This window comes from Solanum dulcamara, chromosome 6, assembly GCF_947179165.1.
Source record: "Solanum dulcamara chromosome 6, daSolDulc1.2, whole genome shotgun sequence".
NCBI classification, from domain to species: domain Eukaryota; kingdom Viridiplantae; phylum Streptophyta; class Magnoliopsida; order Solanales; family Solanaceae; genus Solanum; species Solanum dulcamara.
The window spans coordinates 66561401-66583221 of NC_077242.1; the positions used below are offsets into that span (position 1 = coordinate 66561401).

Sequence of the window (21821 nt, forward strand, 5' to 3'; positions counted from 1 at the left end):
GGTACACCTTTAGCCTCCAAACATGTCCATAGTATTTATCTTGGAACTTTATCATAAGCCTTTTCTAGGTCGATGAATACCATATGCAAGTCCCTCTTCCTCTCCCTATGCTTCTCCACCAGTCTCCTCATAAGATGGATGGCTTCTGTAGTTGAGCGTCCCGGCATAAATCCAAACTGGTTCTCTGAAATAGATATGTCTCTCCTCACCCTCATCTCTACCACTCTTTCCCACTGTTTCATAGTATGGCTTAGTAGCTTAATACCTCTATAGTTGTTGCAACTCTGGATATCCCCTTTGTTTTTGTATAGAGGGATCATTACGCTCGACCTCCATTCTTCGGGCATCGTTGCCGTTTTAAAGATGACATTAAATAACCTAGTCAACCACTCCAAACCTATCGAGCTCGTGCTCTTCCAAAATTCCCCAGGAATCTCGTCAGGTCCGGTTGCTCTTCCCCAGCGCATCCTACAAACAACACTTTTAACCTCCTCGACCTTAATACTCCTGCAATACCCAAAATCGCGACGCCTCTCTGTATGTTCTAAATCTCCCAACACAAAGTCTCTGTCCCCTTCCTCATTCAAAAGTTTATGGAAATAGGACTACCATCTCTGTTTAATGAGGGTGTCGTCTACCAATACTTTTCCATGCTCGTCCTTAATGCATTTCACTTGGTCCACATCGCGTGCCTTTCTCTCCCGCGCCCTGGCTAACCTGAACAATTGTTTATCCCCACCTTTCTGTTCTAGTTCAGCATAAAGGCGTTCAAAAGCTGTTGTTTTTGCCATCGAAACCGCCGACTTTGCCTCCTTTCTCGCTATCTTATAAAGTTCCCTATTCGTCCACTTCTCCACCTCATTTGTGCTTTCTATCAACTTTGCGTACGCCATCTTCTTAGCTTTCACCTTTTCTTGCACTTCTCCATTCCACCACCAGTCTCCTCGATGCCGACTACGACTACCAGTTGAGACTCCCAATACTTCCCTTGCGATAGTCCTAATACAACTAGCCGTCTTATCCCACATATTGGTCGCATCCCCATTACTATCCCAAGCCCCCATGACCTTCAACTTCTCTCCCATCTCCAGGGCATTTGCAGTGGTCAAACTCCTCCATCGGATCCTAGATCGATCATCCCCGACCCTCTTATTCCTCATCATCTTGATCCCTAAATCCATCACCAAAAGCTTATGTCGGGTTGTAAGGTTGTCTATCGGAATGACCTTACAGTCTTTGCACAGACCTCTATCGACCTTCCTCAGGAGTAAAAAGTCTATCTGAGTCTTAGCCACCGAACTATGGAATGTTACCAAGTGGTCTTCCTTCTTTGGGAAACTCGAATTGGCTATGACCAACCCAAAAGCTCTTGCGAATTCCAAAAGTGAAATGCCTCCTCCATTTCTGACCCCGTAGCCAAAGCCTCCATGCACATCATCATACCCTCCTGAAATAGACCCGATGTGCCCATTGAAATCTCCTCCCACGAAAAGCTTCTTAGTAGGTGGTATACCTCCCACTAACTCGTCCAAATCCTCCCAAAAGCGCCTCTTATCCTCCTCTCTTAAGCCTGGTTGTGGCGCATAAGCACTAATAATGTTGAATGTGCTCCCTTCAACTACCATCTTAATCGACATCATCCTATCATTGACTCTCCTAACCTCCACTACCTGATCCCTTAGATCATTGTCTACTAAAATGCCTACCCCATTCCTATATTTTGATCTACCTGAAAACCAAAGCTTATACCCGTCTACCTCCCTGGCTTTAGAACCTACCCATTTGGTCTCTTGGACACAAGCTATATTAATTTTTCTCTTCTTTAGAATCTTAACTAGTTCTATGGATTTGCCTGTTAACGTTCCAATGTTCCAAGAACCAATTCTCAGTCTAGATGCTCCTTTAACCCACTTACCCCTCCTTACCCTCGTCCCCGACCCTGTCCCTGAATGAGAACATGACCTTAGTCTACCATCACTATCTAAAGCCACGAAAATATGTAGAAATTAATAAATTATTCAAAAATCTAAAGTTAGCAAAATGCAACGATAAGTGTATGAACAAAAATATAGGTAAACCGGAGGTACCAACTCCAGTTGAAAAGAACCTGATTCACGCAGGAAACACTGTTCACGCTGGAAACACTGTTCACACCGGAAACACTGTTCACGCCGGAAGCACTGTTCACACCGGAAACACTGTTCACGCCGGAAGCACTGTTCACACCGGAAAACACTGTTCACACCGGAAAATGGAAAACCGCGAGACGACGTCGGAAATGAATAGATCTACGGAATCTTAAACGTCGTCGGAAAAATTGGGTGTTGCCGGTATTTGCTTGTACCCGCCGAAAAATGCAAGAGGAGACCAAACGCCTCGCCGGAAAAGCCTTTTCAGTCTGATCTAATCCTCTCCGGACAGATCTAAGCCTTTTAGATCTCGTCGGAGTTGTGGCTGGAGCAGATCTTAACTGTCGGAAAGAAAAAAAAAAGAGAAGAAAGAAAGAGAGGAAGATCTGCTGAAATAGTGTTCCGCCGGAGAAGCGACGGCGGAGAACTTCAATGGCAGTTGTTTGTGCTAATTCTATACAAAGATCTCTGATATTTGAACAAATCCTGTTCTATGAGCTGTTCAATCTGAAGGCCAAACGTGAAAGCAAAGTTTTATATGACAATAAATATGAAAATAAATTGGACATGAGAATTTTACGTGGAAACCCCTCTATTTGATAGAGGAGAAAAACCATGGGGTAGAAGGATCTCACTATTAAAATATGGAGTACACTGCTCTCAAATACAAGGAGAAAACAACAATTAACACTTCTCTCTTGTAAAAGGAACAACTACTAAAGAGGACACTCAAGACTACAATATTTATCTTGGTGTATAACTCTCTTTGTATTCTTACTCTCTCTTTTTGGGATGATTTAAATGAGGGCAGAATACCCTTTATTTATAGGAACCAAAAATGCGTAAAATAAAATTACGCGTTGCAATTTCCTCTTTTCTGCCAACCATCTTTTCTTCACGCGTTTACATTTCTCAAACATTTGTCAAAAAGAGGCTGCATTTGTCAAAAAGAGAGGCAACCTTTGTCAAAGAAAGGAGGCAACCTTTATGACTTTCTTTCAAATATAAGTCATTAAAATGAGTGGAAAGTGAGTATGAAAAACTACTCAACAACATCGTCGGTAGATCCTAAACTGGGATGATGGAGAGGATTGGTCTCTCATCTGCTTATCTATACACTTTATTAATTAGATATCATCTCAAAAGATTACACAATTTCTCCCAAATAAATAAGAGATAGACAATTCCACACTTTAGTATTAAAAACAACAGACAAACAAATAATCGTGTATAATTAAGAGTATGATAGTAATTAAGATCAACGACCACAACAAATAAAATAAATAAATAAATGATATATAATGTAATGGCCAAATGTATCCAACATACACACACTTCTGTAGTAGGTGCATGTCACATGATCTATGCGAAACTCGCGAGGTTCATACACTCACCCAAAACCAAGTCAAAATAGACCACATCAGGTACCATCGAAGGTAGGATATAATAGCATCACTTCATCCGGAATGAGATCCAACCAGATCATATCAGACCATAACCATATGATCAATCAATTATAATATGCATGAGATATCATATAAAACGGGGCACATACACAATATAAAAAAAAATAATCTTAAGCAACCCATTTACATCATGTGTACGAGATATAAGGAGTGATGAGTATTCAAGTAGTCAATTATGTCAAGAATAAGCTAATAATTCAATTTGTAATGATTAAACGTCCGTCAGTCTATTACTCAATTACCCATATCAGGACACTTGTACCCATAAAAGTGATCATCACCTTACGAATTATACAAAACATCCATTGCCCTCTTTCCCTTTTTATTAATCAATTACCGACAAGACACTTCAAAAAGAGTCAAGAAAGTCTCAACTTGCCATAAATTTGATCGAAAGATGTGCTTTCCATTCTTCAAAGCTTCCAAATGATCCTAAACTGTTCAAATATGTAATTTATGTAACTTTATGAGTTCTTATAATACCCATATTGTTGAATTGCTCTCAACTCTCTACCGGTTGAAAATACAATCTCATCTCCCTGAACTCAAATTTTTATTTCATGTTAAGCTGAATCCATGAGAGCTTCTCCTATTGCCAGGAAAGGTCTCCCTAGGATGATGGGAATATCATTATCAACCGCACTGTCAAGTATAACAAAGTCTACTGGTAATGTAAATTTTCCCACTTGTATCAGCACATCACCATTATTCTGATTGGTTTCCTTGTTGTTTTATCGGTAATCTGCAGTCGCATGCTTGTTTTTTTAGGCTTACTTAGCCCAACATTCTTGTAGACCTCTAGTAGAATCAAGTTAATGCTAGCCCCATTGTCATATGGGGCATTAGCAAATTTATGTCGGCCAATGGTGCAAGGGATGGTGAAAGCCTCCAAATCATCCTTATATTTGATACCTGCACAAGCAACAAAGTTAATCAGTTGATTATTTTTTACATGTCCCTAGATACTTTTAAGAAATTCGTTTATTCAACTGTTGTCTAGATTAGAGAGACCAATTTATTATATTCAAGAGTAATATGATCCAATAAATATAACAAATGATTGATATAATCCATCTCCTTAATAACCGTTATGGTCATTTTGAATTTTTAGCTGGTAATTCCAATTTTGACCCTTCATATAGGTTTGCTACACCATTTTTGAGTTGTGAGGATGGATAGCTAAAATCTTGAGGTGATCAAATTTGTTTCAAAGAAGATTTTCAAGTTTTGAAGTTTGGCCAAAGTTAGTATTTAGGGTTAACGAGGTGGTCTTTGAATTTTTGATGATTTCACTAGGTCTAGAAGGTTATTTATGACTTTGGTAGATGGTTTGCAAAGATTTTGAGGCACCGCGAGTGTTTTGAACCCTTGCATAGTATTCTAGTGTTGTGAAGGTTTGGAGTTGACCATGGTAAACATTCGGTCAAAAACTTAGTATTTAGGGTTAACGAGGTGGTCTTTGAATTTTTTGATGATTTCACTAGGTCTAGAAGGTTATTTATGACTTTGGTAGATGGTTTGCAATGATTTTGAGGCACCGCTAGTGATTTGAACCCTTGCATAGTATTCTAGTGTTGTGAAGGTTTGGAGTTGACCATGGTAAACATTCGGTCAAGCCAACCTCGAAATGTTGATTTGTTGATTTCAATAAGTGGGGAACCTGTTTTATGATCGATTTTCACTATTGGTTGTGTTATTTTTGTGAGAAAGACATTCATATATACATGTTACACTTGAAATTCTCTTTACTGCTGTGATCATGCATGCATATTCAAGCTCATGAATCACAGGCTTGATACTATGGAAACAATAGGTTAAGGGATATTTGTATCTGATAGAGAGTTTTTTTCGATTGATGTGATTATTGATGATACCGATAATAAATATCGGTTATATAGCCCAACAGGAAATGGTTTTGGATGGGTATATATGGGTCTCACAAGCCCCTCATAGGTCCTACCTCACAACATGCCACCTGGAGGAGGTATATATTTACCGGTAGGGTCATTCGCCGTTGCATTGCATTGAATTACACATCATTGTATTGCCTTGATTTGCACTTCATAGATTATATGTTTTACTTGAGTTTCACATTTACTTAATGGATGATTTTGTTCAGCAGTTTACATACCGTTTATTGATTATCAGACTTTTATGTTGACTTAGCTTGGTCTCAGGGGCGGATGTAGGGCTTTGAGAGGGGGTGAACCTAGTAATTTTTACGCAGATTCAGTATTTATATTGAAAAAACTATTAAATATATAAGAAATTTGTGTTGGGAATGTAACCCAGTAACAAATCAGCCTCTGAGTACAATGGAAGAAATGGAACCCTCTTAAGCTTGTTTCCCTCCTTAATGAGGATTTAAATCCCTTAGTGGTCCGTTGATTCTGATCGTCCGACGTTGTGTTTGATTCGAAGCTGCGGTGAGCTAGCTACCTGCTTCCGGAGCAATAGCCTAATTTCATCTGTGTTTTCTTTCTGTCTTTTTGATATTTAGACAGTTTGTAGTAGTGAACAATTTTGTTATCTTTTAGCAACTTTTGTGCCGGTGACACTAGGTTTTTGGGATTTGTTTGACTTCCGCATTTCATGTCTTTACATATGAAAAAGTTGAGTTTTAAGACTATTTACTCTATTGCTTTACTTCTTTACTGTTTGTTTAAGTGTTTTTGTGTTGGGTGAAGCTTTTGCTTACCTACCGGGGATTTAGGGTAGGTGCCGCCATGATCTTGGATTTCGGATCGTGACAATAGGATCAATGAGTTTCTGTGCATAAATAAGCATAGTTGGCCTTCAACATGAGCAGATTTTTTCATGCAAATGACATTGGAGTTCCCAACTTTGTTAGGATTCAATAAATACACAAACCAGTTTTAGGATTAATATAAAAGCCATTGTAATAGCTATGTTCATACAAAATAGCAGCTCAGCTTCTTGAAGATAAAATAGGTAGAACAGGTGCAACATATTTACATTTCAGATTGAATCTTACTCTAAAACAATTTCTGATAAACCTCCTCCAAAACTTGATGCAAAATGATTGCTCTTGGGGCAACATTCTTTTCTGAAGCTCTCACAGCATCCACCAATGTGTCTCTTCTCCAATGGCGAACAAACCTTACGACCACTGCAGTCTAGATGATGATGATGATGATGATGATGGTTGTCCCGTAAGATATTGATGGTTGATCGGGTAGTTGGACCACATTCTGCATCATGCTTTCTGCATCCAGAACGGACGTCGTGGCATGGTCTGTACTTGCAACATCTTCTAACCAGCTTGGCTAGTGCTTCTTCAGTAGGGATAGTTCTAGAGTGAAATCCACAGTGACTTACCTGATCTTGTGGTGTATGTTTGCAGCTACTGGGGATGACCATGTTTTGTTTAATAATGCTGTCACAATGAGCAGTTCCTTGACTTCCACTTTCGGATATGTCAATGCCATGGCCCTGAACTGAAAAACAACAATCTTGTGTTGCACAACTGTCATATGCCTTCTCTGGATGTGAGTGACCATGTTCCTTGTCCGAACAGCCATGGCCAACGGAATGATGTGGTTCCTCCAAGTCCTTCTCCTTGTGGGGTGGATGAGCATGTGAATGACACCCGTGGATCTCTACAGAGTCCAGGCTCTTATAATTTCCACAGGTCATTGAACCTGAAATTCTAAAAGTTAATTAAGTAGTATGTTTTTTTTTATAGATATGATATAGCACATTATGTCTAGAGAGTCCAGGCTCTTTATCTGCCATATGGAGAAGAGTCGAAGAGGCTGTTCAGAGCCTATGGGTGGAGGAGTTGCATATTATCCATCATTATTAATTTCGAGAAGATAGATATTTGCATTGCATATTCTATCTTCTTTTCTGGCTTGATCAAACATTTTATTGTAGGAGTGAAGGTAGTGCCTACCTGAAATTACAGTTTGAGATGTTTGATTGGTGCTATCGCAATGAGAAGTCTCCTGGATTTCAGTTTCTGATATGTCAGTTATATTTGGATGATGATCATGTTCCCCGTCATAGCAGCCATGACTAAGATCATGATTTGATTCCAAATCTTTTCGGACCAAATCCAAGCTTTCCTGCTCCAAAATCTTTTCCTCAGATAGTGGATCAGTAAGTGAATGAACACCGTGCTCGGTTGAAGAGTCTAGGCACTTATTATTTCTGCATGACCTCGAACCTGATAGTATCAAAGCTAATCAATAAATAATTCTCATTATTGCACCTTACGCTTCCAAAAAAAAAAAAAACTTTAATTTGTTTGTTCTCTGAATAAAAATTTGGCTGCTCTTCTGTGAATGCAGTATGAAGAAGAGGCTGTGAAAGCCTATGTGTTCAGAGTGGCATAAACTCTAATAAGAAGAAGTAGACTATGGCTCTACCTGAATTAGCATTTTGGCATGCTGGACCAGACATCTTTGAAGAGCATAATTCAGAGTTAGCATGTGAATGACAAGAATTTTTGCTAGTGGTGTCCGAGCACTTAGTATTTCCACATGTCCTTGAGCTTGAAGTTGCAGATGAACTTTGTGGAGCACACACCTTGGACATGCATGTTTGATGATCAGAATGTGAATGATGGATATTATTGTCTATCGAGTCAGAACACTTGCTATTTACACATGATTTAGGACCAGAAAGTTCAGATTGGCATCCATGAGCAGACTTATTGGTGGAGCACTTGGTACTTCCACATGACTTGGAGCTTGAAGTGGCAGATTGACATCGTGGAGCAGACATATCTGAGTAATGTATTAAGGAGTTTGTCGAAGAATGACAACTACTCATGTGAATGGAGTCTGAGCAATTGCTACTTCCACATGACTTTGATTCTGAAACTGCAGATTGGCATGCTGTAACAGACATCTTGGATGAGCAGCATTGAGGATGCGAATGAGAATGAAGAGCATTATTTTTATTGGAGTCTGAGCACTGATTATTTCCGCATGATGTTGATCCTGAAGGGAAAGGTTGACGTCTTTGAACACACACCTCGGATGAGCATGATTGCTTTCTACATTCTTTTTGTGACTCAATATCAGAGCAACATAGTTGAGGAGCCTTTTCTGACTTGCAACAAGAAGCTTTGTTTTTGTGGTGGTGAGCATGCGAAGAAGTAGTAGATTTACAACATTTTTTCTCATGTCTACATGTAGCTCCTCGTAGAAGTAGCATGCTGTTCAAAATCACTAGCAAGCATGTCCCAGCATCTGCGAGGACAGCAGCCCAAACCAACGGATAACCTGCTATTGCCAATGCAACTATGGCACCCTTTGTACCGATTGCTAGTATCATATTCTCAATTATTTTCCTTCGAACTCTTCTAGCAAGACGTGCAGCTTTCGGTATCCTTCCAATGTCATTTGTCATAAGGATAACATGTCCTGTTTCTTTCGCAAGAGCTGACCCGGAGATGCCCATTGAGATGCCAATGTCAGCTGTTGCTAATGCAGGAGCATCATTAAGTCCATCGCCTATCATTGCTGTTGGAGCTTCCTTCTGAAAACCCTTAATGATTGTCGCCTTGTCCTCTGGTAAGAGTTCTGCCTGAAATTCATCCAAAGCTCCACCTAACTGCAAATGTGTTTCGACTTATCTCATTTGTATAAAATAGAAGTACTTTTAGATGCTCGGAATTCAGATTCAGCTTATCAAGCAAATCTCAAGTCTCTATGCTAAATATTAACCTTGTCGGATACATCTGATGTAGAATTTTGAATATACCTGATCCTGCACATGGTTGGCAGCTGCATAACAATCACCTGTGAGCATCACAGTTTTGATACCCATCTGCTTCAGTTCTCTCATTGCATCTCTTACACCAGTTCGACAAACATCAGAAAGACTGAATAGTCCAGCTGGAGAGGATCCCAAAAATATGTATCCGACAGACTTTCCTTGTATACTGTCACCCTCTATTTCTGGCACTGAAATTTCAAGGCTAAAACAGGTCACGGATATCCGCAAAATCAACTAGAGAAATCACATATCTTTTCCTCCATCCATAGTTTTGAAAGTTTTCATGTCTCTATTATAATCCGTGTGTTCTATCTTTACGATGATTATAAGCAAAAAAAGGAAGATCAAGATCAGACTTTTACCTGTAGTACATCCAGCTCTTGAAGAAATTTTTTTATTCCCTACATAGATTTCCATTCCATCAATTCTTCCATATATTCCCTCACCAGTAAAATTTTGAAATTGCTCCACTCTATCAGGCTTTGGCTCGACCGAATTTGATTGTGCATAGTCAACCAGAGCAGCTGCCATCGGATGACCTGACTTGCTCTCAATACTTGAAACCCTGAAAACATTCACTAGAGAATATAAGATCCAAACATGCTACTTTGACTCTATCGTGAACAACGGAGAGCCATTTTAGATACTTCAGTATGAGAATGTGGCATGGCTAGTTTCACCTTTTATGAATATATGCCACAGATCAGTCTTGTTATATCACTATCAACAACGTTAAGAAAACGTTATTATTCCACTAAGAGCGGTAGAAATGCTAACTCTCCTCGAGTTTTAAACTGACATGTATGGGTAGTAACCTTACCAGTAAAGAAGTGTATTGAGGCTAAGGCCATCAATGAGAGACCTGAACTCGGTCACCACAAACTCTCCTCGAGTTATTGTACCAGTTTTGTCAAAAGCCATGATTTTGATTTTAGCAAGAGTCTCAAGGTACTCTGCTCCTTTGAACAGAAGACCTGATGTTGCTGCCTTTGAAAGTGCACAACACATGGCAACTGGTGTAGATAGCACAAGTGCACATGGACATGCACTCACCAGCGCGACCAAAGCCAAGCGATACCATTCTTTTCGGTTGTGAACCCTTAATGCAGTAGGAACTATAGCCAAACAAGCAGCTATAACCACAATTGCTGCAAAACATCACCAGTTGAAATCAGACTAACGCAGGCTAATGAGGGAGGCTAAAAGAGAATGACTGTTAGACTTCTGGCAAGCTTCTGAGGAAGGGGTTCATCTCATAATTTAGACATTGTCAAATCTCATAATGGACACGGAGAAGACAATGAAGTGACTAATAAGACAACACGAGTTCACATAGTACATGCGCTTTATGACTTGATGTGGTACAATTTTAGATTCACTAACCTGGTGTGTAATATTTAGCACACTTGTCAATGTATCTTTGAGTTTTTGACTTCTTGTTCTGAGCATCTTCTACAAGCTTCGCCATCCTAGCCACCGCACAATCTTCAGCCAGAGCTGTAGTCTTAACACTGATATAACCTGAAGAGAGGAGCAAATTCAATTAACAAAAAAAATGATACTTAAGTTCTAAAACATAAAAAATGAAGTATGAATGAATGCTATCTTACCATTTAGATTTGTAGTACCAGCCCAGACTGTCGTATCTTTTTGCTTAGAAACTGGAAATGACTCGCCTGTTAAAGTTTTCTCGTCCACATCACATTCCCCTTCCACTACAATTCCATCAATCGGTATAGTTTCACCAGCTTTGACAGCAAGAATGCTATTCAACTTGACTTGATCGACATTTACTACTTCTCCGTTTTCAGCTAAAACTGCTGTAGGAGGGACTATATTGACCAGTGATGACATAACAGCAGCAGCCTACATAACCATGAAGGTTTTATTTTTTCAGAATGCTTTAGTCATCGAGAATATCAGTAAATGAAATACGGACACAAACTTAGCTTGGCATACACAAAACATTCATTGGCAATCTTTCAAAGAAGGGATGCATTACATATGATACCATTAGTCAAAATTCACAATGCAAATGGAGAGGAAATAAGTGTTATATAATATGGAAGACATTTTCACATGGTACGTGCACTTTTGAGCTTGATGAGGCGTTGCCTAAGGGACAAATTCATTTGGGTCAAAGTGGACAATATATACTATGAGCTTTAATTGTGACAAACATGGTATCAGAAACAGACTCATGCAATATGATGGTTAGGCAAAACCTTAGCAACGAGGCTCTTTTACCAAGGGTCTTATTTCGTTATTAGGGGGTTGTATGTGACGTGAGCTAATAAAGGCGAGTCAGGACTAGCAGGCTTTTAGGCTGATAAGCTTACGATAATACAACACCTAATACATATCCTCTATTGGAAACAGAGAGAAATGTAAAGATCACATGGTAGGTGCAGTTGTGGGCTCGATGTAACATAACCCTAGGAAATTATACTGTCAAAGATGCATACATGTACACATTTCAATTTTCTTGTGCAAGGAAATTAAAACAGGGACAAAAATTCACAAACCTTGTGACTTGCCCTTGACTCTAGCCATTCTGCAATAGTAAATAAGAATACAATAGTAGCAGCTTCCCAATAATCATGTAAAACAATTGATCCAGCAACTGCACATCACAAAACAAGTCATAAAAAAATCAGAGTTACAAAGAAAGGGTAGCTATATTGACTCAAAGGAGGCCACTCGAACACCCTTTATAGAAAATAATATCATATATATGAGTCAAAATCAACTTTTTAGTGATAAATATTTAAGTTTTGAACACTCTTAGCGAATTTCTAGTTTCGCCAACGATGCATTTCTAGCTATTTAACATTACATCCTTGTACAAAGATTTCACTAAGTTCCACTAAAATAAATACTTGTACCTTTATTTTATTTTATTATTTTTCCAATCACTCGTCCATTTTTTCCTCCGTTTTTTTAAAAATAATTTTTTTGGGTATTTGATTACATGTGCAGTTATAATTTTTCAATAGATATTTATGCATTCGATTTTTCAATTATTTTTTTATTTAAAAGCTAAATCAAACTAAATAATATAGATTTTTTAAATTAAAAAAAATCAAAAAAATCATCCATTTTTTCTCTTCGATTTGATTTTTTGATTTTTTTGATTTTCCGCAATCACCCCTCAATTTAAAGATGGTAAAAGCAACAAGATTCTTAGCCATTTGTCAAAAAGATACATTACAATTCACAAAGTTAGAAGTTACTAAAGTTTTAGTGACGTTTTTCTACAAGGAATCTTATCTGGCTACTTTTTTTAAGGATAAAGTTTTTGAAGACCATGTCTAATTTTCCATCTAGTAAGGGTTGTTTGATAGCTGGTTTGAAGATGAGTTAATCAGGTATTAAATTTTGTATAAATAATATCATATTTGATAGTTGATTAGAACGTAAATTATTTTATGTATGAAATTAATACGGTGTTTGATTTGTAATTTAGAAATTTGCATAATTAATGCATATGTACGTTATGAAAGAATCTATGTTTTATTTTATGGATGATAGAAGATTGAATAACTAAAATATGTATAACTAATAAACGAATAAATAATCTTTACATAACTAACTTGTATAAAATAATATATAAATTTTATCTTAATTAATTCTTACATTATTAATACCGGTAAAACTCTAACTGGTCAAATTTTGCATTAATAGAGTTACGAACAAAATTTGCTTTTATTTTTATATTATTGTTACCTTATCAGAAAAATGGGGGACATTATACTTTATAGTATTCCCTCTATTTCAAAATAATTGAATTATTGAGACATTTTTTAGATTTCAAATTAACTTAATTGTTCAATCTTTCAAGAATAATTTTAGAGTATTCTTCCATTTTTATCTTTTTCAAGAAACTTTAATTAATGTATGGAAAGAATTATTCTTTTTACTTTGTTTCCTGTACTGTTATTTATTCCCAATTTATAGAGTTAAGTGAATGCCAAAACTTATCCCAAAATAATATAGACATAATTTCACATTGTCTTCAAAGTTTTTTTTAATAGTTTTTGTGACAATATTTTTAATTAAGTATTTCTATTTAATGCATTTTCTAGCCACCTAATATTGTTGAATTAGCTAGACATTAAACTTAGGTCTACTTGTTATTTCGAGTAATTCAAGAGTAATGTTGGATATATTTCTACTGGACAAAAGAGTATAAGTTCTACATATTAACAAAGTTAAAAAATATTTACAAAATCAGGATAATTATAAGGAATATATATTTTATGATAGACATTAATTAGTAACTCAGAAAAATGACAACTAATATGATATCACTCACAATCCAATAAAAAAGAATATTTCATTAGTACGTTTTCAATTTCAATATTCTAACTTTTTTTAAATGACACTCCTTATATAAATGACATGCCAAATTTAAGATTATACTTAATTTAATATTATAATTAATTCATTTTAAAATTTTATATTTAGTCAAATTAAGACATATAAAATAAAACGAAAAGAGGATGACAAAGAAATTTGATACCCGTAAAGTCAACTTTTTTAATCTATAAAAGGGCAAGAAAGTGTTGGAGAAAATTAAAGTCATTTTCTTTGCAATTATTTGAGGAAAAAAGGAGAAGCGTTACACATTTACACATTACTTATGTGGGTTCATTTTATTTTTTTGGTGCTTTACACCTTGGAAACCCATTTGTGGTCTACAAATTGTGAGAATTACACAACCAATTTTCTAGTTTTCCTCAATAGACAAAACTTGTGTGGGATTCAAATTCTTCTTCTTTTTTCCCAATCACATCATCTTACTTTTTGCATTCATTTCAGGGTTTTTTTTGTACTCCCACGTCAAAGTAATAGTCTATATATATATATATATTTGATATATAATATACATATTTTATATATAATTAAGTATTTTGATTGCGCGAACAAATGTATTAAAAGCCGTTTATTTTAAGGGGACTTTCTTTTTTACACTGGATCTATAAATATAGGCATGTTGCATGTTTGGATAAAAAGGGAAATTAAAGGTTGCATCAGCTTAGCATTAGCCTAAAATAAGCAAATTATAATTAATCTCAAATTTCGTAGGAGATTTAGATGGGAACATTGTTGAGAAAATGTGTATTTTTAGTAGTGATAAGATTAAAGAAGATTACTTTTCAGTAGTACTAGGTCACTTTAAAAAATACACATAAAAGTATACTATCAATCATCCCATAAATTAATATTTTTTCTTTCATCTTTTAAAAGTCACTAGGTGGTCCAATACATATTACCATCTAAGGATTTCAAAGAATCATATATTCCTCCCACTCCAATCTTGTGTGTTAGTTAAAGGAGCATTATTAAATATACAATATCTAATTGCCCCTATAGTGCATGTTTAATGTGATATAATGAATCACAAAGCATAATCAAGAATCAATTAAGATTCAAGCACTACAAGATCAAAAGAAGTATCCAAGCTAATAAATTAAAGCAAAGAGACAAATTTCAATCATAAAAACTGAAGAGTAGGATCATGTATCAATTCAGAATAGTCAGATGCATAAAATATTTTTATTTTTACACAAAATTCAAGAAAAAGTCGTACCCTGATGCAATCATCAACGAGATTTCATGGCTAGTTATAGGACATAGAGGACAACTTTATTATCTTTGTATTCATGAAAATAATTTAAAAGGTAAAATAAGTGAAACGTACCTGCGATTAATACAAGAATGTTGATGTCAAGTGTGAGGTTGCGGACTGCAGCTACACCCCTAAAAATAATAGGGGGAATTCCAACAGCAACAGAAACAAGTGCTAACCATTGGAGAGGTAGGAAAAAATACTTCAAAAATGAGAGAGCAAGCAAAATTCCACTACCAATTGCAAATGGACTTGGCCATTTCTTTTGGTAGTTTTTCAATCCATTCACTCTTATACTTGCTTCTAATCTTGCTTGATTCAATGCTTTAACTACAAAAAAAATGATTAAAATTAAAGATTTATCAAACTCATGTAATGAAAGTTAATTCAACTTACAATAATTACTTTGTACTTTCTCCATCCCAATTTATTTCATGCAGTTTGACTTGTATCAAATTTAACAAAGAAACAAAGATTTTTGTAATTGTGGTTTAAAATAAGTTATAGATATTTATATGGTTATAAATTATTTTACTAAAGGAAAAATAAATATTTAAAATTAAATTGTTATTAAATATAAAAATATAAACGAACTAAAAAAAATCTTATAAAGTGGGATAAAGGGGGTACTTTATAGGTGCTATTTAGCCTAAAAGGGGGGCAGTTCCTACAACTACTCTTCAACACAAAGAAAGTGCGACATATGAATCAAAATATTTTCTTTGATAATTCAATAGAAGCCTCCGTCACCAAATTATTAACAACTAGAAACCTAATAGCGGCGGATCTAAGAGGGGACGAGGGTGTCTATCCAAATTCCTTTAACAAAAAACTATAGTGTACGTATAAAAAGTTAGTACATATATATAGACTTTAAATTCTCGAAATACAAGATTAGAAGTTGAATTAGTAGTTTAAAAAATTCAAAATTCACCTTAAGATTTCAAATTTAAATCTCAAGCACTAATTTTTTTCTGAACTTCTTTAGTGAAAATCCAAAATTCACCGTTAATATTATAATAAGTCAAGAGGCTAATGGAGAAGAGGTTTTAAGTGGAAACACGTAAGGTGGTGAGGGGAACATATATGGGGTGACAAGATGGAAACACTGGAAAGCCAACTAAGTTTTATTAATTATTTTTGCTTAAGAACTAATTACAACACATAAACGTGAAATGTTATTAGATTTATTATCACACAAATATTCTCTGATCCTTACTTGCAATGTGATGTCCTTTTATTTTATTTTACTTTTTAAAAAAATTAAAATAAGGTGCTGTATCAATTGTTTAAGATCATTTAAATCTTTGGGATTGATTTCACACGTGGTTACGACAAATCATCACTCACTGTTTTTAAATACCTTGCTCGTACTAATTTATGTGAAGGAGTCTAACTGAACAAATAGTTTAAAAGACAAAAAAAGATTTTTAAAACTATGAAATTTTCGTGGATAAATTATTTTATTAAAGAGAGTATTACATGAATTGAGACGGAGGAAAAAATAACCTAACAAGTTATATGAATTCGTTGAACCCAACTTCTTACCTTTTTTTCTTGAAAGAGAATTTATACATGTTTAGATTTCGAAAGAAAAAAATGTGGTTTTACATTTTTGTGCCTCTATTTTGTGTTTATATTTGATTTTTATCGTTCAAGTTAAATATTTTTTTCAGAGACATAAGTTTAAGGAGACTCATTTAAAGGACAAACAGACAATTGCTTAAAATAAAAATAGTTCATACTTTTTTTTCCGTCATAGTTACTCAATCTAATAATACCAAGAATAGTACCAACATCAAATGAATAAATGAAAACCGTTTCTGCTTCCTTTTCTACTCTTTCCTATTTTGGTGATTTCTTAAAAGAAAAAATCACTTCATTTATTACTTAAATTAATTAAAAATAAATTATGTCACTGAAGAAAAGATGAAGAAAGGTACTCCCTTGATTTCATTATATGATCTGATTGGCCAGAAGAAAAAGCATTTAAAAGTAATGATACTAAATATGTTATGACATTTGTGTGTTTACACAATCATGTCATTCAAGACAAGACGGCAAGTATAAAGTTAAGTTGTTTCATTAATATTTTTTTCTAAGAATAAATTGAACGAAAATAGTCACGTAATTTAATTAGAGGAGAAAACTAGCAAATATTAGTCCCTCCATTTCATGTTCTATATTTTAATTTGACTGGACGGAAATTTTAAACTAAATTAATATTTAAATTTTGTAATTTTGAACAAGTCATGTAAATTATTAAAATGAAAAAATTAGTTTTAAATATATAAATGTCATTCTTTTTTTTTCCAGACGATAAAGAGAAAATAAGTCATATAAATTGAAACATGCTGAGTATTAAACTCAAGATGAAGAAGAAAATAAGGAAAGGATATAGAGTTAAATGCAAGAAAGTAAACAAATTAGAAGCACAAGAAAGGAAAAAACTATAATTTGAATTGTGACATCTTGACAAGAATAATCAATCTCCTTTTTGATTTAGAAATTAAGCCCCTAGGGTGCGATCCTTTCTCAGATTCTGCGTTCATGCAAAATGCTTTATGCACCGAGAATAAGTCATATAAATTAAAATAGACGGAGTATAGTAATAATTTTGTATGTATCTTACCAATTTGTAGCTGAGAAATGATGATAGAATCATGAATAACAATGACAGTTTTGGTTGTGACAATTACTGAAACCTCCTTAACTCCTTCAAGATTCTTGAGAATTTTCTCAACCAAAACAACTTCTGATGTACAACAAATTCCAAGAACATCAAAATAACTCTTGCTTAGCATATTTGTTTCATTATTAGCTTTTTCACTTTCTGTCATTTTTTTCCCTTTTTTGAAGAAAAAGAAAAAAAAAAGAGAAGAGAGTAATTATGGTCTCTTTTATGAAAACATGCAAAGAATGAGAGAAGGCACTAAACTTTGGGGGTTTAAATAAGAGTAGCACGCCGCTCCCCCCTCCCCCCCCCCCCCCCCCCTCGCCCCAACCCCAACCCCACCCTCAAGAAAGAAAAGTTTATAAGAAATGTATATCAACTTTAGCTTTTCATCTTTTTGATTTTTTCCAACTTTGAGTTTGCATTTAATTATGTTTATTTTTTATTATCACTAATATATCAAGATTTAAGTAATCTATATGAAATGAAAGACTAATATATTTTTTCATTTTTTTTGTTTGGTTTCTCATTACCTACATTAGAGCTCAGCCCGACTAAATCCGAATTCGTGTCAAAAAGTTAAGTCCCATATTTGGGAATAAAGAACTCCCTAATAAACGCAACTACGTAATCCAGGCGAACTTGAATCCGAGACCTCTGATTAAAAATTAATGAGTATTTAACACTCTATCATAACCTTTATTGGTTAATTTTTATTATTTTATTTGATTTTGATTGTAAACTCGAATATAAAATTTTAAATTCTTTTACAAGAAAATTTTTGTACTTAAAAACTACATAATAATATTATAATAATTAATAATAATAATAACAACAACAACAACAACAATAATAATAATAACAATAATAATAATAATAACAATAACAATAATAATAATAATAACAACAACAACAATAATAATAATAATAATAATAATAACAACAACAATAATAATAACAATAACAATAATAATAATAATAATAACAATAATAATAACAATAATAATAATAATAATAACAACAATAATAATAAAAATAATAACAATAACAATAATAACAACAATAACAATAATAACAATAACAATAATAACAATAACAATAATAACAACAACAATAACAATAACAATAATAACAACAACAATAACAATAACAATAATAACAATAACAACAATAACAATAATAATAAAAAAGATGTGAAAGTAATTTAAATTGTTAAGTTTAGGTTTGAAATCTGTCGCCTCATCTTATATAAGGAGGCATTGGTGTAAACTGAAGGGCAAAGGGCATCGATCAAAAATCCCTCTAAATCCCCTAAATTGGTTTGGTATCCTATACTACCACGCTAGGCTGTGCGGAGCTTGAATTGAATGGGTAACCTTTTTGAATAGGCAGTTTTAAAACGTTTTACAACTATCGTATGTTGACAGGGAATTTTGAATTTTATCTGGAATAGAACTTTATCATATAGTACACTCTGAAATATCTCGAGAAAATTATTACCTAAGAGCACATCTTGCCCAGTGTTATAAAAATAAAATGGAGGACATTTTATTAAGAAATAACCTAATAGTATAATCGGTTGAGCAACTCCTCGAGACATCGTTACAATATTGTTTGATATATCTCTTCCTTTAGCAATAGGTAAATCTTAATGATATTTTTTGGGAAATATCTCTGGTCTACAACAATATTTTCTCGATCCGTTATCTATATAAGCAGCAAAATATTATGTCTTATAATCTTTATATGTTATTCCAATAGGTATATAGATACTATATTGGCTTGTCATTTTGATATGAAAATTATCTTATTGTTGTAAGTAATCTTGACACCTTGATCAAGTATATCATATGGCTTTACGCTGTTTAAGAATGTACTTCCTGACAGTATTTCTAATATATCATTATTTCCTTTTGGTTCAACTAATAGTCTTATAGGTATAGTATTATCTTCAAATTTTAAAATAGTCTTTATCATATTTGTGATTTCATGTCTTTCTCCGTTAAAATCGATATAAAGATGATTATCTTTTAATTTATATTGTTGGAGATGATTACATAGCTTTAGCCTGTATCTACTAAGATATTGACTGGAATGAATTTTATACCATTAAAATATTTTTCCTTGATCTTACAGTTTTTTATTTCATCATTTTTTGCTTCTAAGATTGGTCGTATAAATCTTTCTGATTGAGTTTTTCTTATTAATGCAGAGGGGTTAAAGACTCGAGTTTCATCAAAAGATAATCAAGACGTGGAACCTTGTTGGTTGTATAAAGGTTTAGATTGTAAATCTAAATCTAAAGGAGTATCTTCTATTTTTTGTATCTGTGCCATACTTGGCATTTGTATTTGACTAACTTCCTCAAATAATTGGGGATAATCTATTGTATCTTTTATAGCAAAGCAATCTGAATGATGTGTATTTGATACAGCATATGAGATCACATAAGTTATCGAATATGGTCTATTGTAGTTATGAAAGAAATCTTTTCTTTTAAAATCTTGTATTAAGCTTAAAGTTTTATCAAAGTCTTTATCTAGGAGATGGTATGAAATCCTGGGATGTATATTAAATTTGATCTTTCCGTATTGTAGGTTTTCCCATAGTATTTCTAAACAAGCTTCTTTTCTATTTATTATTTTGTTATCTATAATAGCTAAATCTATTGGGGTATCTAATCATTCTCTAAATGTGGATTTTATTATTATATGTATTACTCCTATATGTATCCATCCTAGAGTATTTCTTACTTCAGTTTTTATTTGGCGTAACTTATCTTGAATATCTTTTTTGGATAGTAATGGTATCATTACTTTATTAGAAGTAACAGAAATTTCTAAAGCTCTTTCTTGGATATTTAATCCATAAAATAGATGATGTTGTCTTTTTCTTAAACCTAATCTTTCGAGGATAGTGACTTTAAATCCTGAATAATTAGTTAAAAAAAAATCTTTTTGTATTTGCTTTAATTTTCTTTTATCTATAAGTATATCTTGTTTATATTCGTCAGTTTGTTCTATCGTTTCTTCTATTATATCTTGAACTGGGATTGTTTCCATTTCGTTATTCATTTTGACTATCTTCTTCTGAAGAATAATAATAATCTGTATCATTTAATATAAAAATTGTATCGTCTGATTCAACTTCTTCAAAATTATTTAGTTGTATAAATTCCTCTGAATTTATCACTTCTTCAATATCTTCATCAATTTCTATTTTCTTATTATTATTGGCAAATTTCTTTGGACATCTGTTGGGATAGTGTCCTATCTCTTTACAGTAATAACATTTACATTTTTTTGGATTTTTTATTTTGTTATTTCTTTTGTAAAAAGGTTTTTGATATTGAGTATACCTTTCTTTTTATAATATCTAGCTTTTCTCTTTTAAAAATATTTTTTCTTAAAGAGTCTCTTCTTTTTATATTTTCTTTTAATCTTTTTTGTAGTAATAAGGACTTTCACATCCAATCATTATCGATATTTTTGGATTATCACAGCATAAGCTTATTTTCTTTCTCAATCATTTCATTGTTTTAGCTAATATGACATCTGCACACCACATGCTAAGTTTATCTTTCAAATGAGTTATTCTTTTTCCTAAAGTATCTGCTCTTCCGGAATTATAAGTATCTATTAACTGTTTACCCCAAGGGTCTGAAATCTTAGTGAAAAACATAGGCAAATACATTTCTGTATTTTTTACGCTATTATAAATATAATAATAATAATAATAATAATAATCTTGGAAGACACAAATATATCTATTTATCTCGCACATATCGCATAATTGTAATCTTAATAAAGCAATTTCGTATTTCTTTATTGTTGTAGGGTCTTTTAAGAAATTACTTTCTCCGGCAAATTCTAATCTTATAGCTTTTGTATCCCTTGTAATTAGGTTATCTAAATTATCATTCGTTCCGAAAATATCTATTTTAGTGGCTTCATTTAGATTTTGCCAAAATCTTAATACACTGTTTAACATACTTCTTTCTATAAAGTGTTTTAGCGTATCATCATCCATTTTTTTTACTGTAACTGTTATCCTTAAAGAGGTTTCCCATTTATCTATAGCTTCTTCTGTATTGTTAATACAGTCTAAATTTAAGTATATTCCAAATGGATTAATCGCCTCACTTTTAATGGATCCTACTAGTGTATGACTAT

General features: G+C 33.7%; 1 protein-coding gene across 2 annotated transcripts; it reads right to left on the reverse strand.

Annotated features, from left to right (window-relative positions):
- Nucleotides 1–6457: 6457 nt before the first annotated feature.
- LOC129891286 (putative inactive cadmium/zinc-transporting ATPase HMA3) lies at nt 6458–17877 on the reverse strand. 2 transcript variants are annotated; one of them, XM_055966589.1, is made up of 11 exons: nt 17608–17877; nt 15048–15305; nt 11869–11966; nt 10954–11209; nt 10727–10864; nt 10164–10491; nt 9706–9908; nt 9329–9531; nt 7987–9178; nt 7512–7784; nt 6458–7257 (listed from the first exon to the last, which is right to left on the reverse strand). In XM_055966589.1, the coding sequence occupies exons 1-11, from the start codon at nt 17813–17815 to the stop codon at nt 6587–6589; spliced, it is 3828 nt and encodes a 1275-aa protein (XP_055822564.1). In that variant the 5' UTR covers nt 17816–17877; the 3' UTR covers nt 6458–6586. The 2 variants fall into 2 exon arrangements, with proteins under 2 accessions (XP_055822564.1, XP_055822565.1); XM_055966590.1 differs by having other exon boundaries at nt 7137–7265.
- Nucleotides 17878–21821: the final 3944 nt, after the last annotated feature.

Excerpts from the sequence above, each read along its gene's own strand:
- LOC129891286 (XM_055966589.1), bottom strand. The coding sequence starts at position 17,815 with ATGACAGAAAGTGAAAAAGCTAATAATGAAACAAATATGCTAAGCAAG. Across the intron at positions 9,909-10,163 it reads CTCAATACACTTCTTTACTG|GGTTTCAAGTATTGAGAGCA; the intron begins GTAAGGTTACTA and ends GAATGTTTTCAG. Across the intron at positions 9,179-9,328 it reads CCAACCATGTGCAGGATCAG|TTAGGTGGAGCTTTGGATGA; the intron begins GTATATTCAAAA and ends ACACATTTGCAG.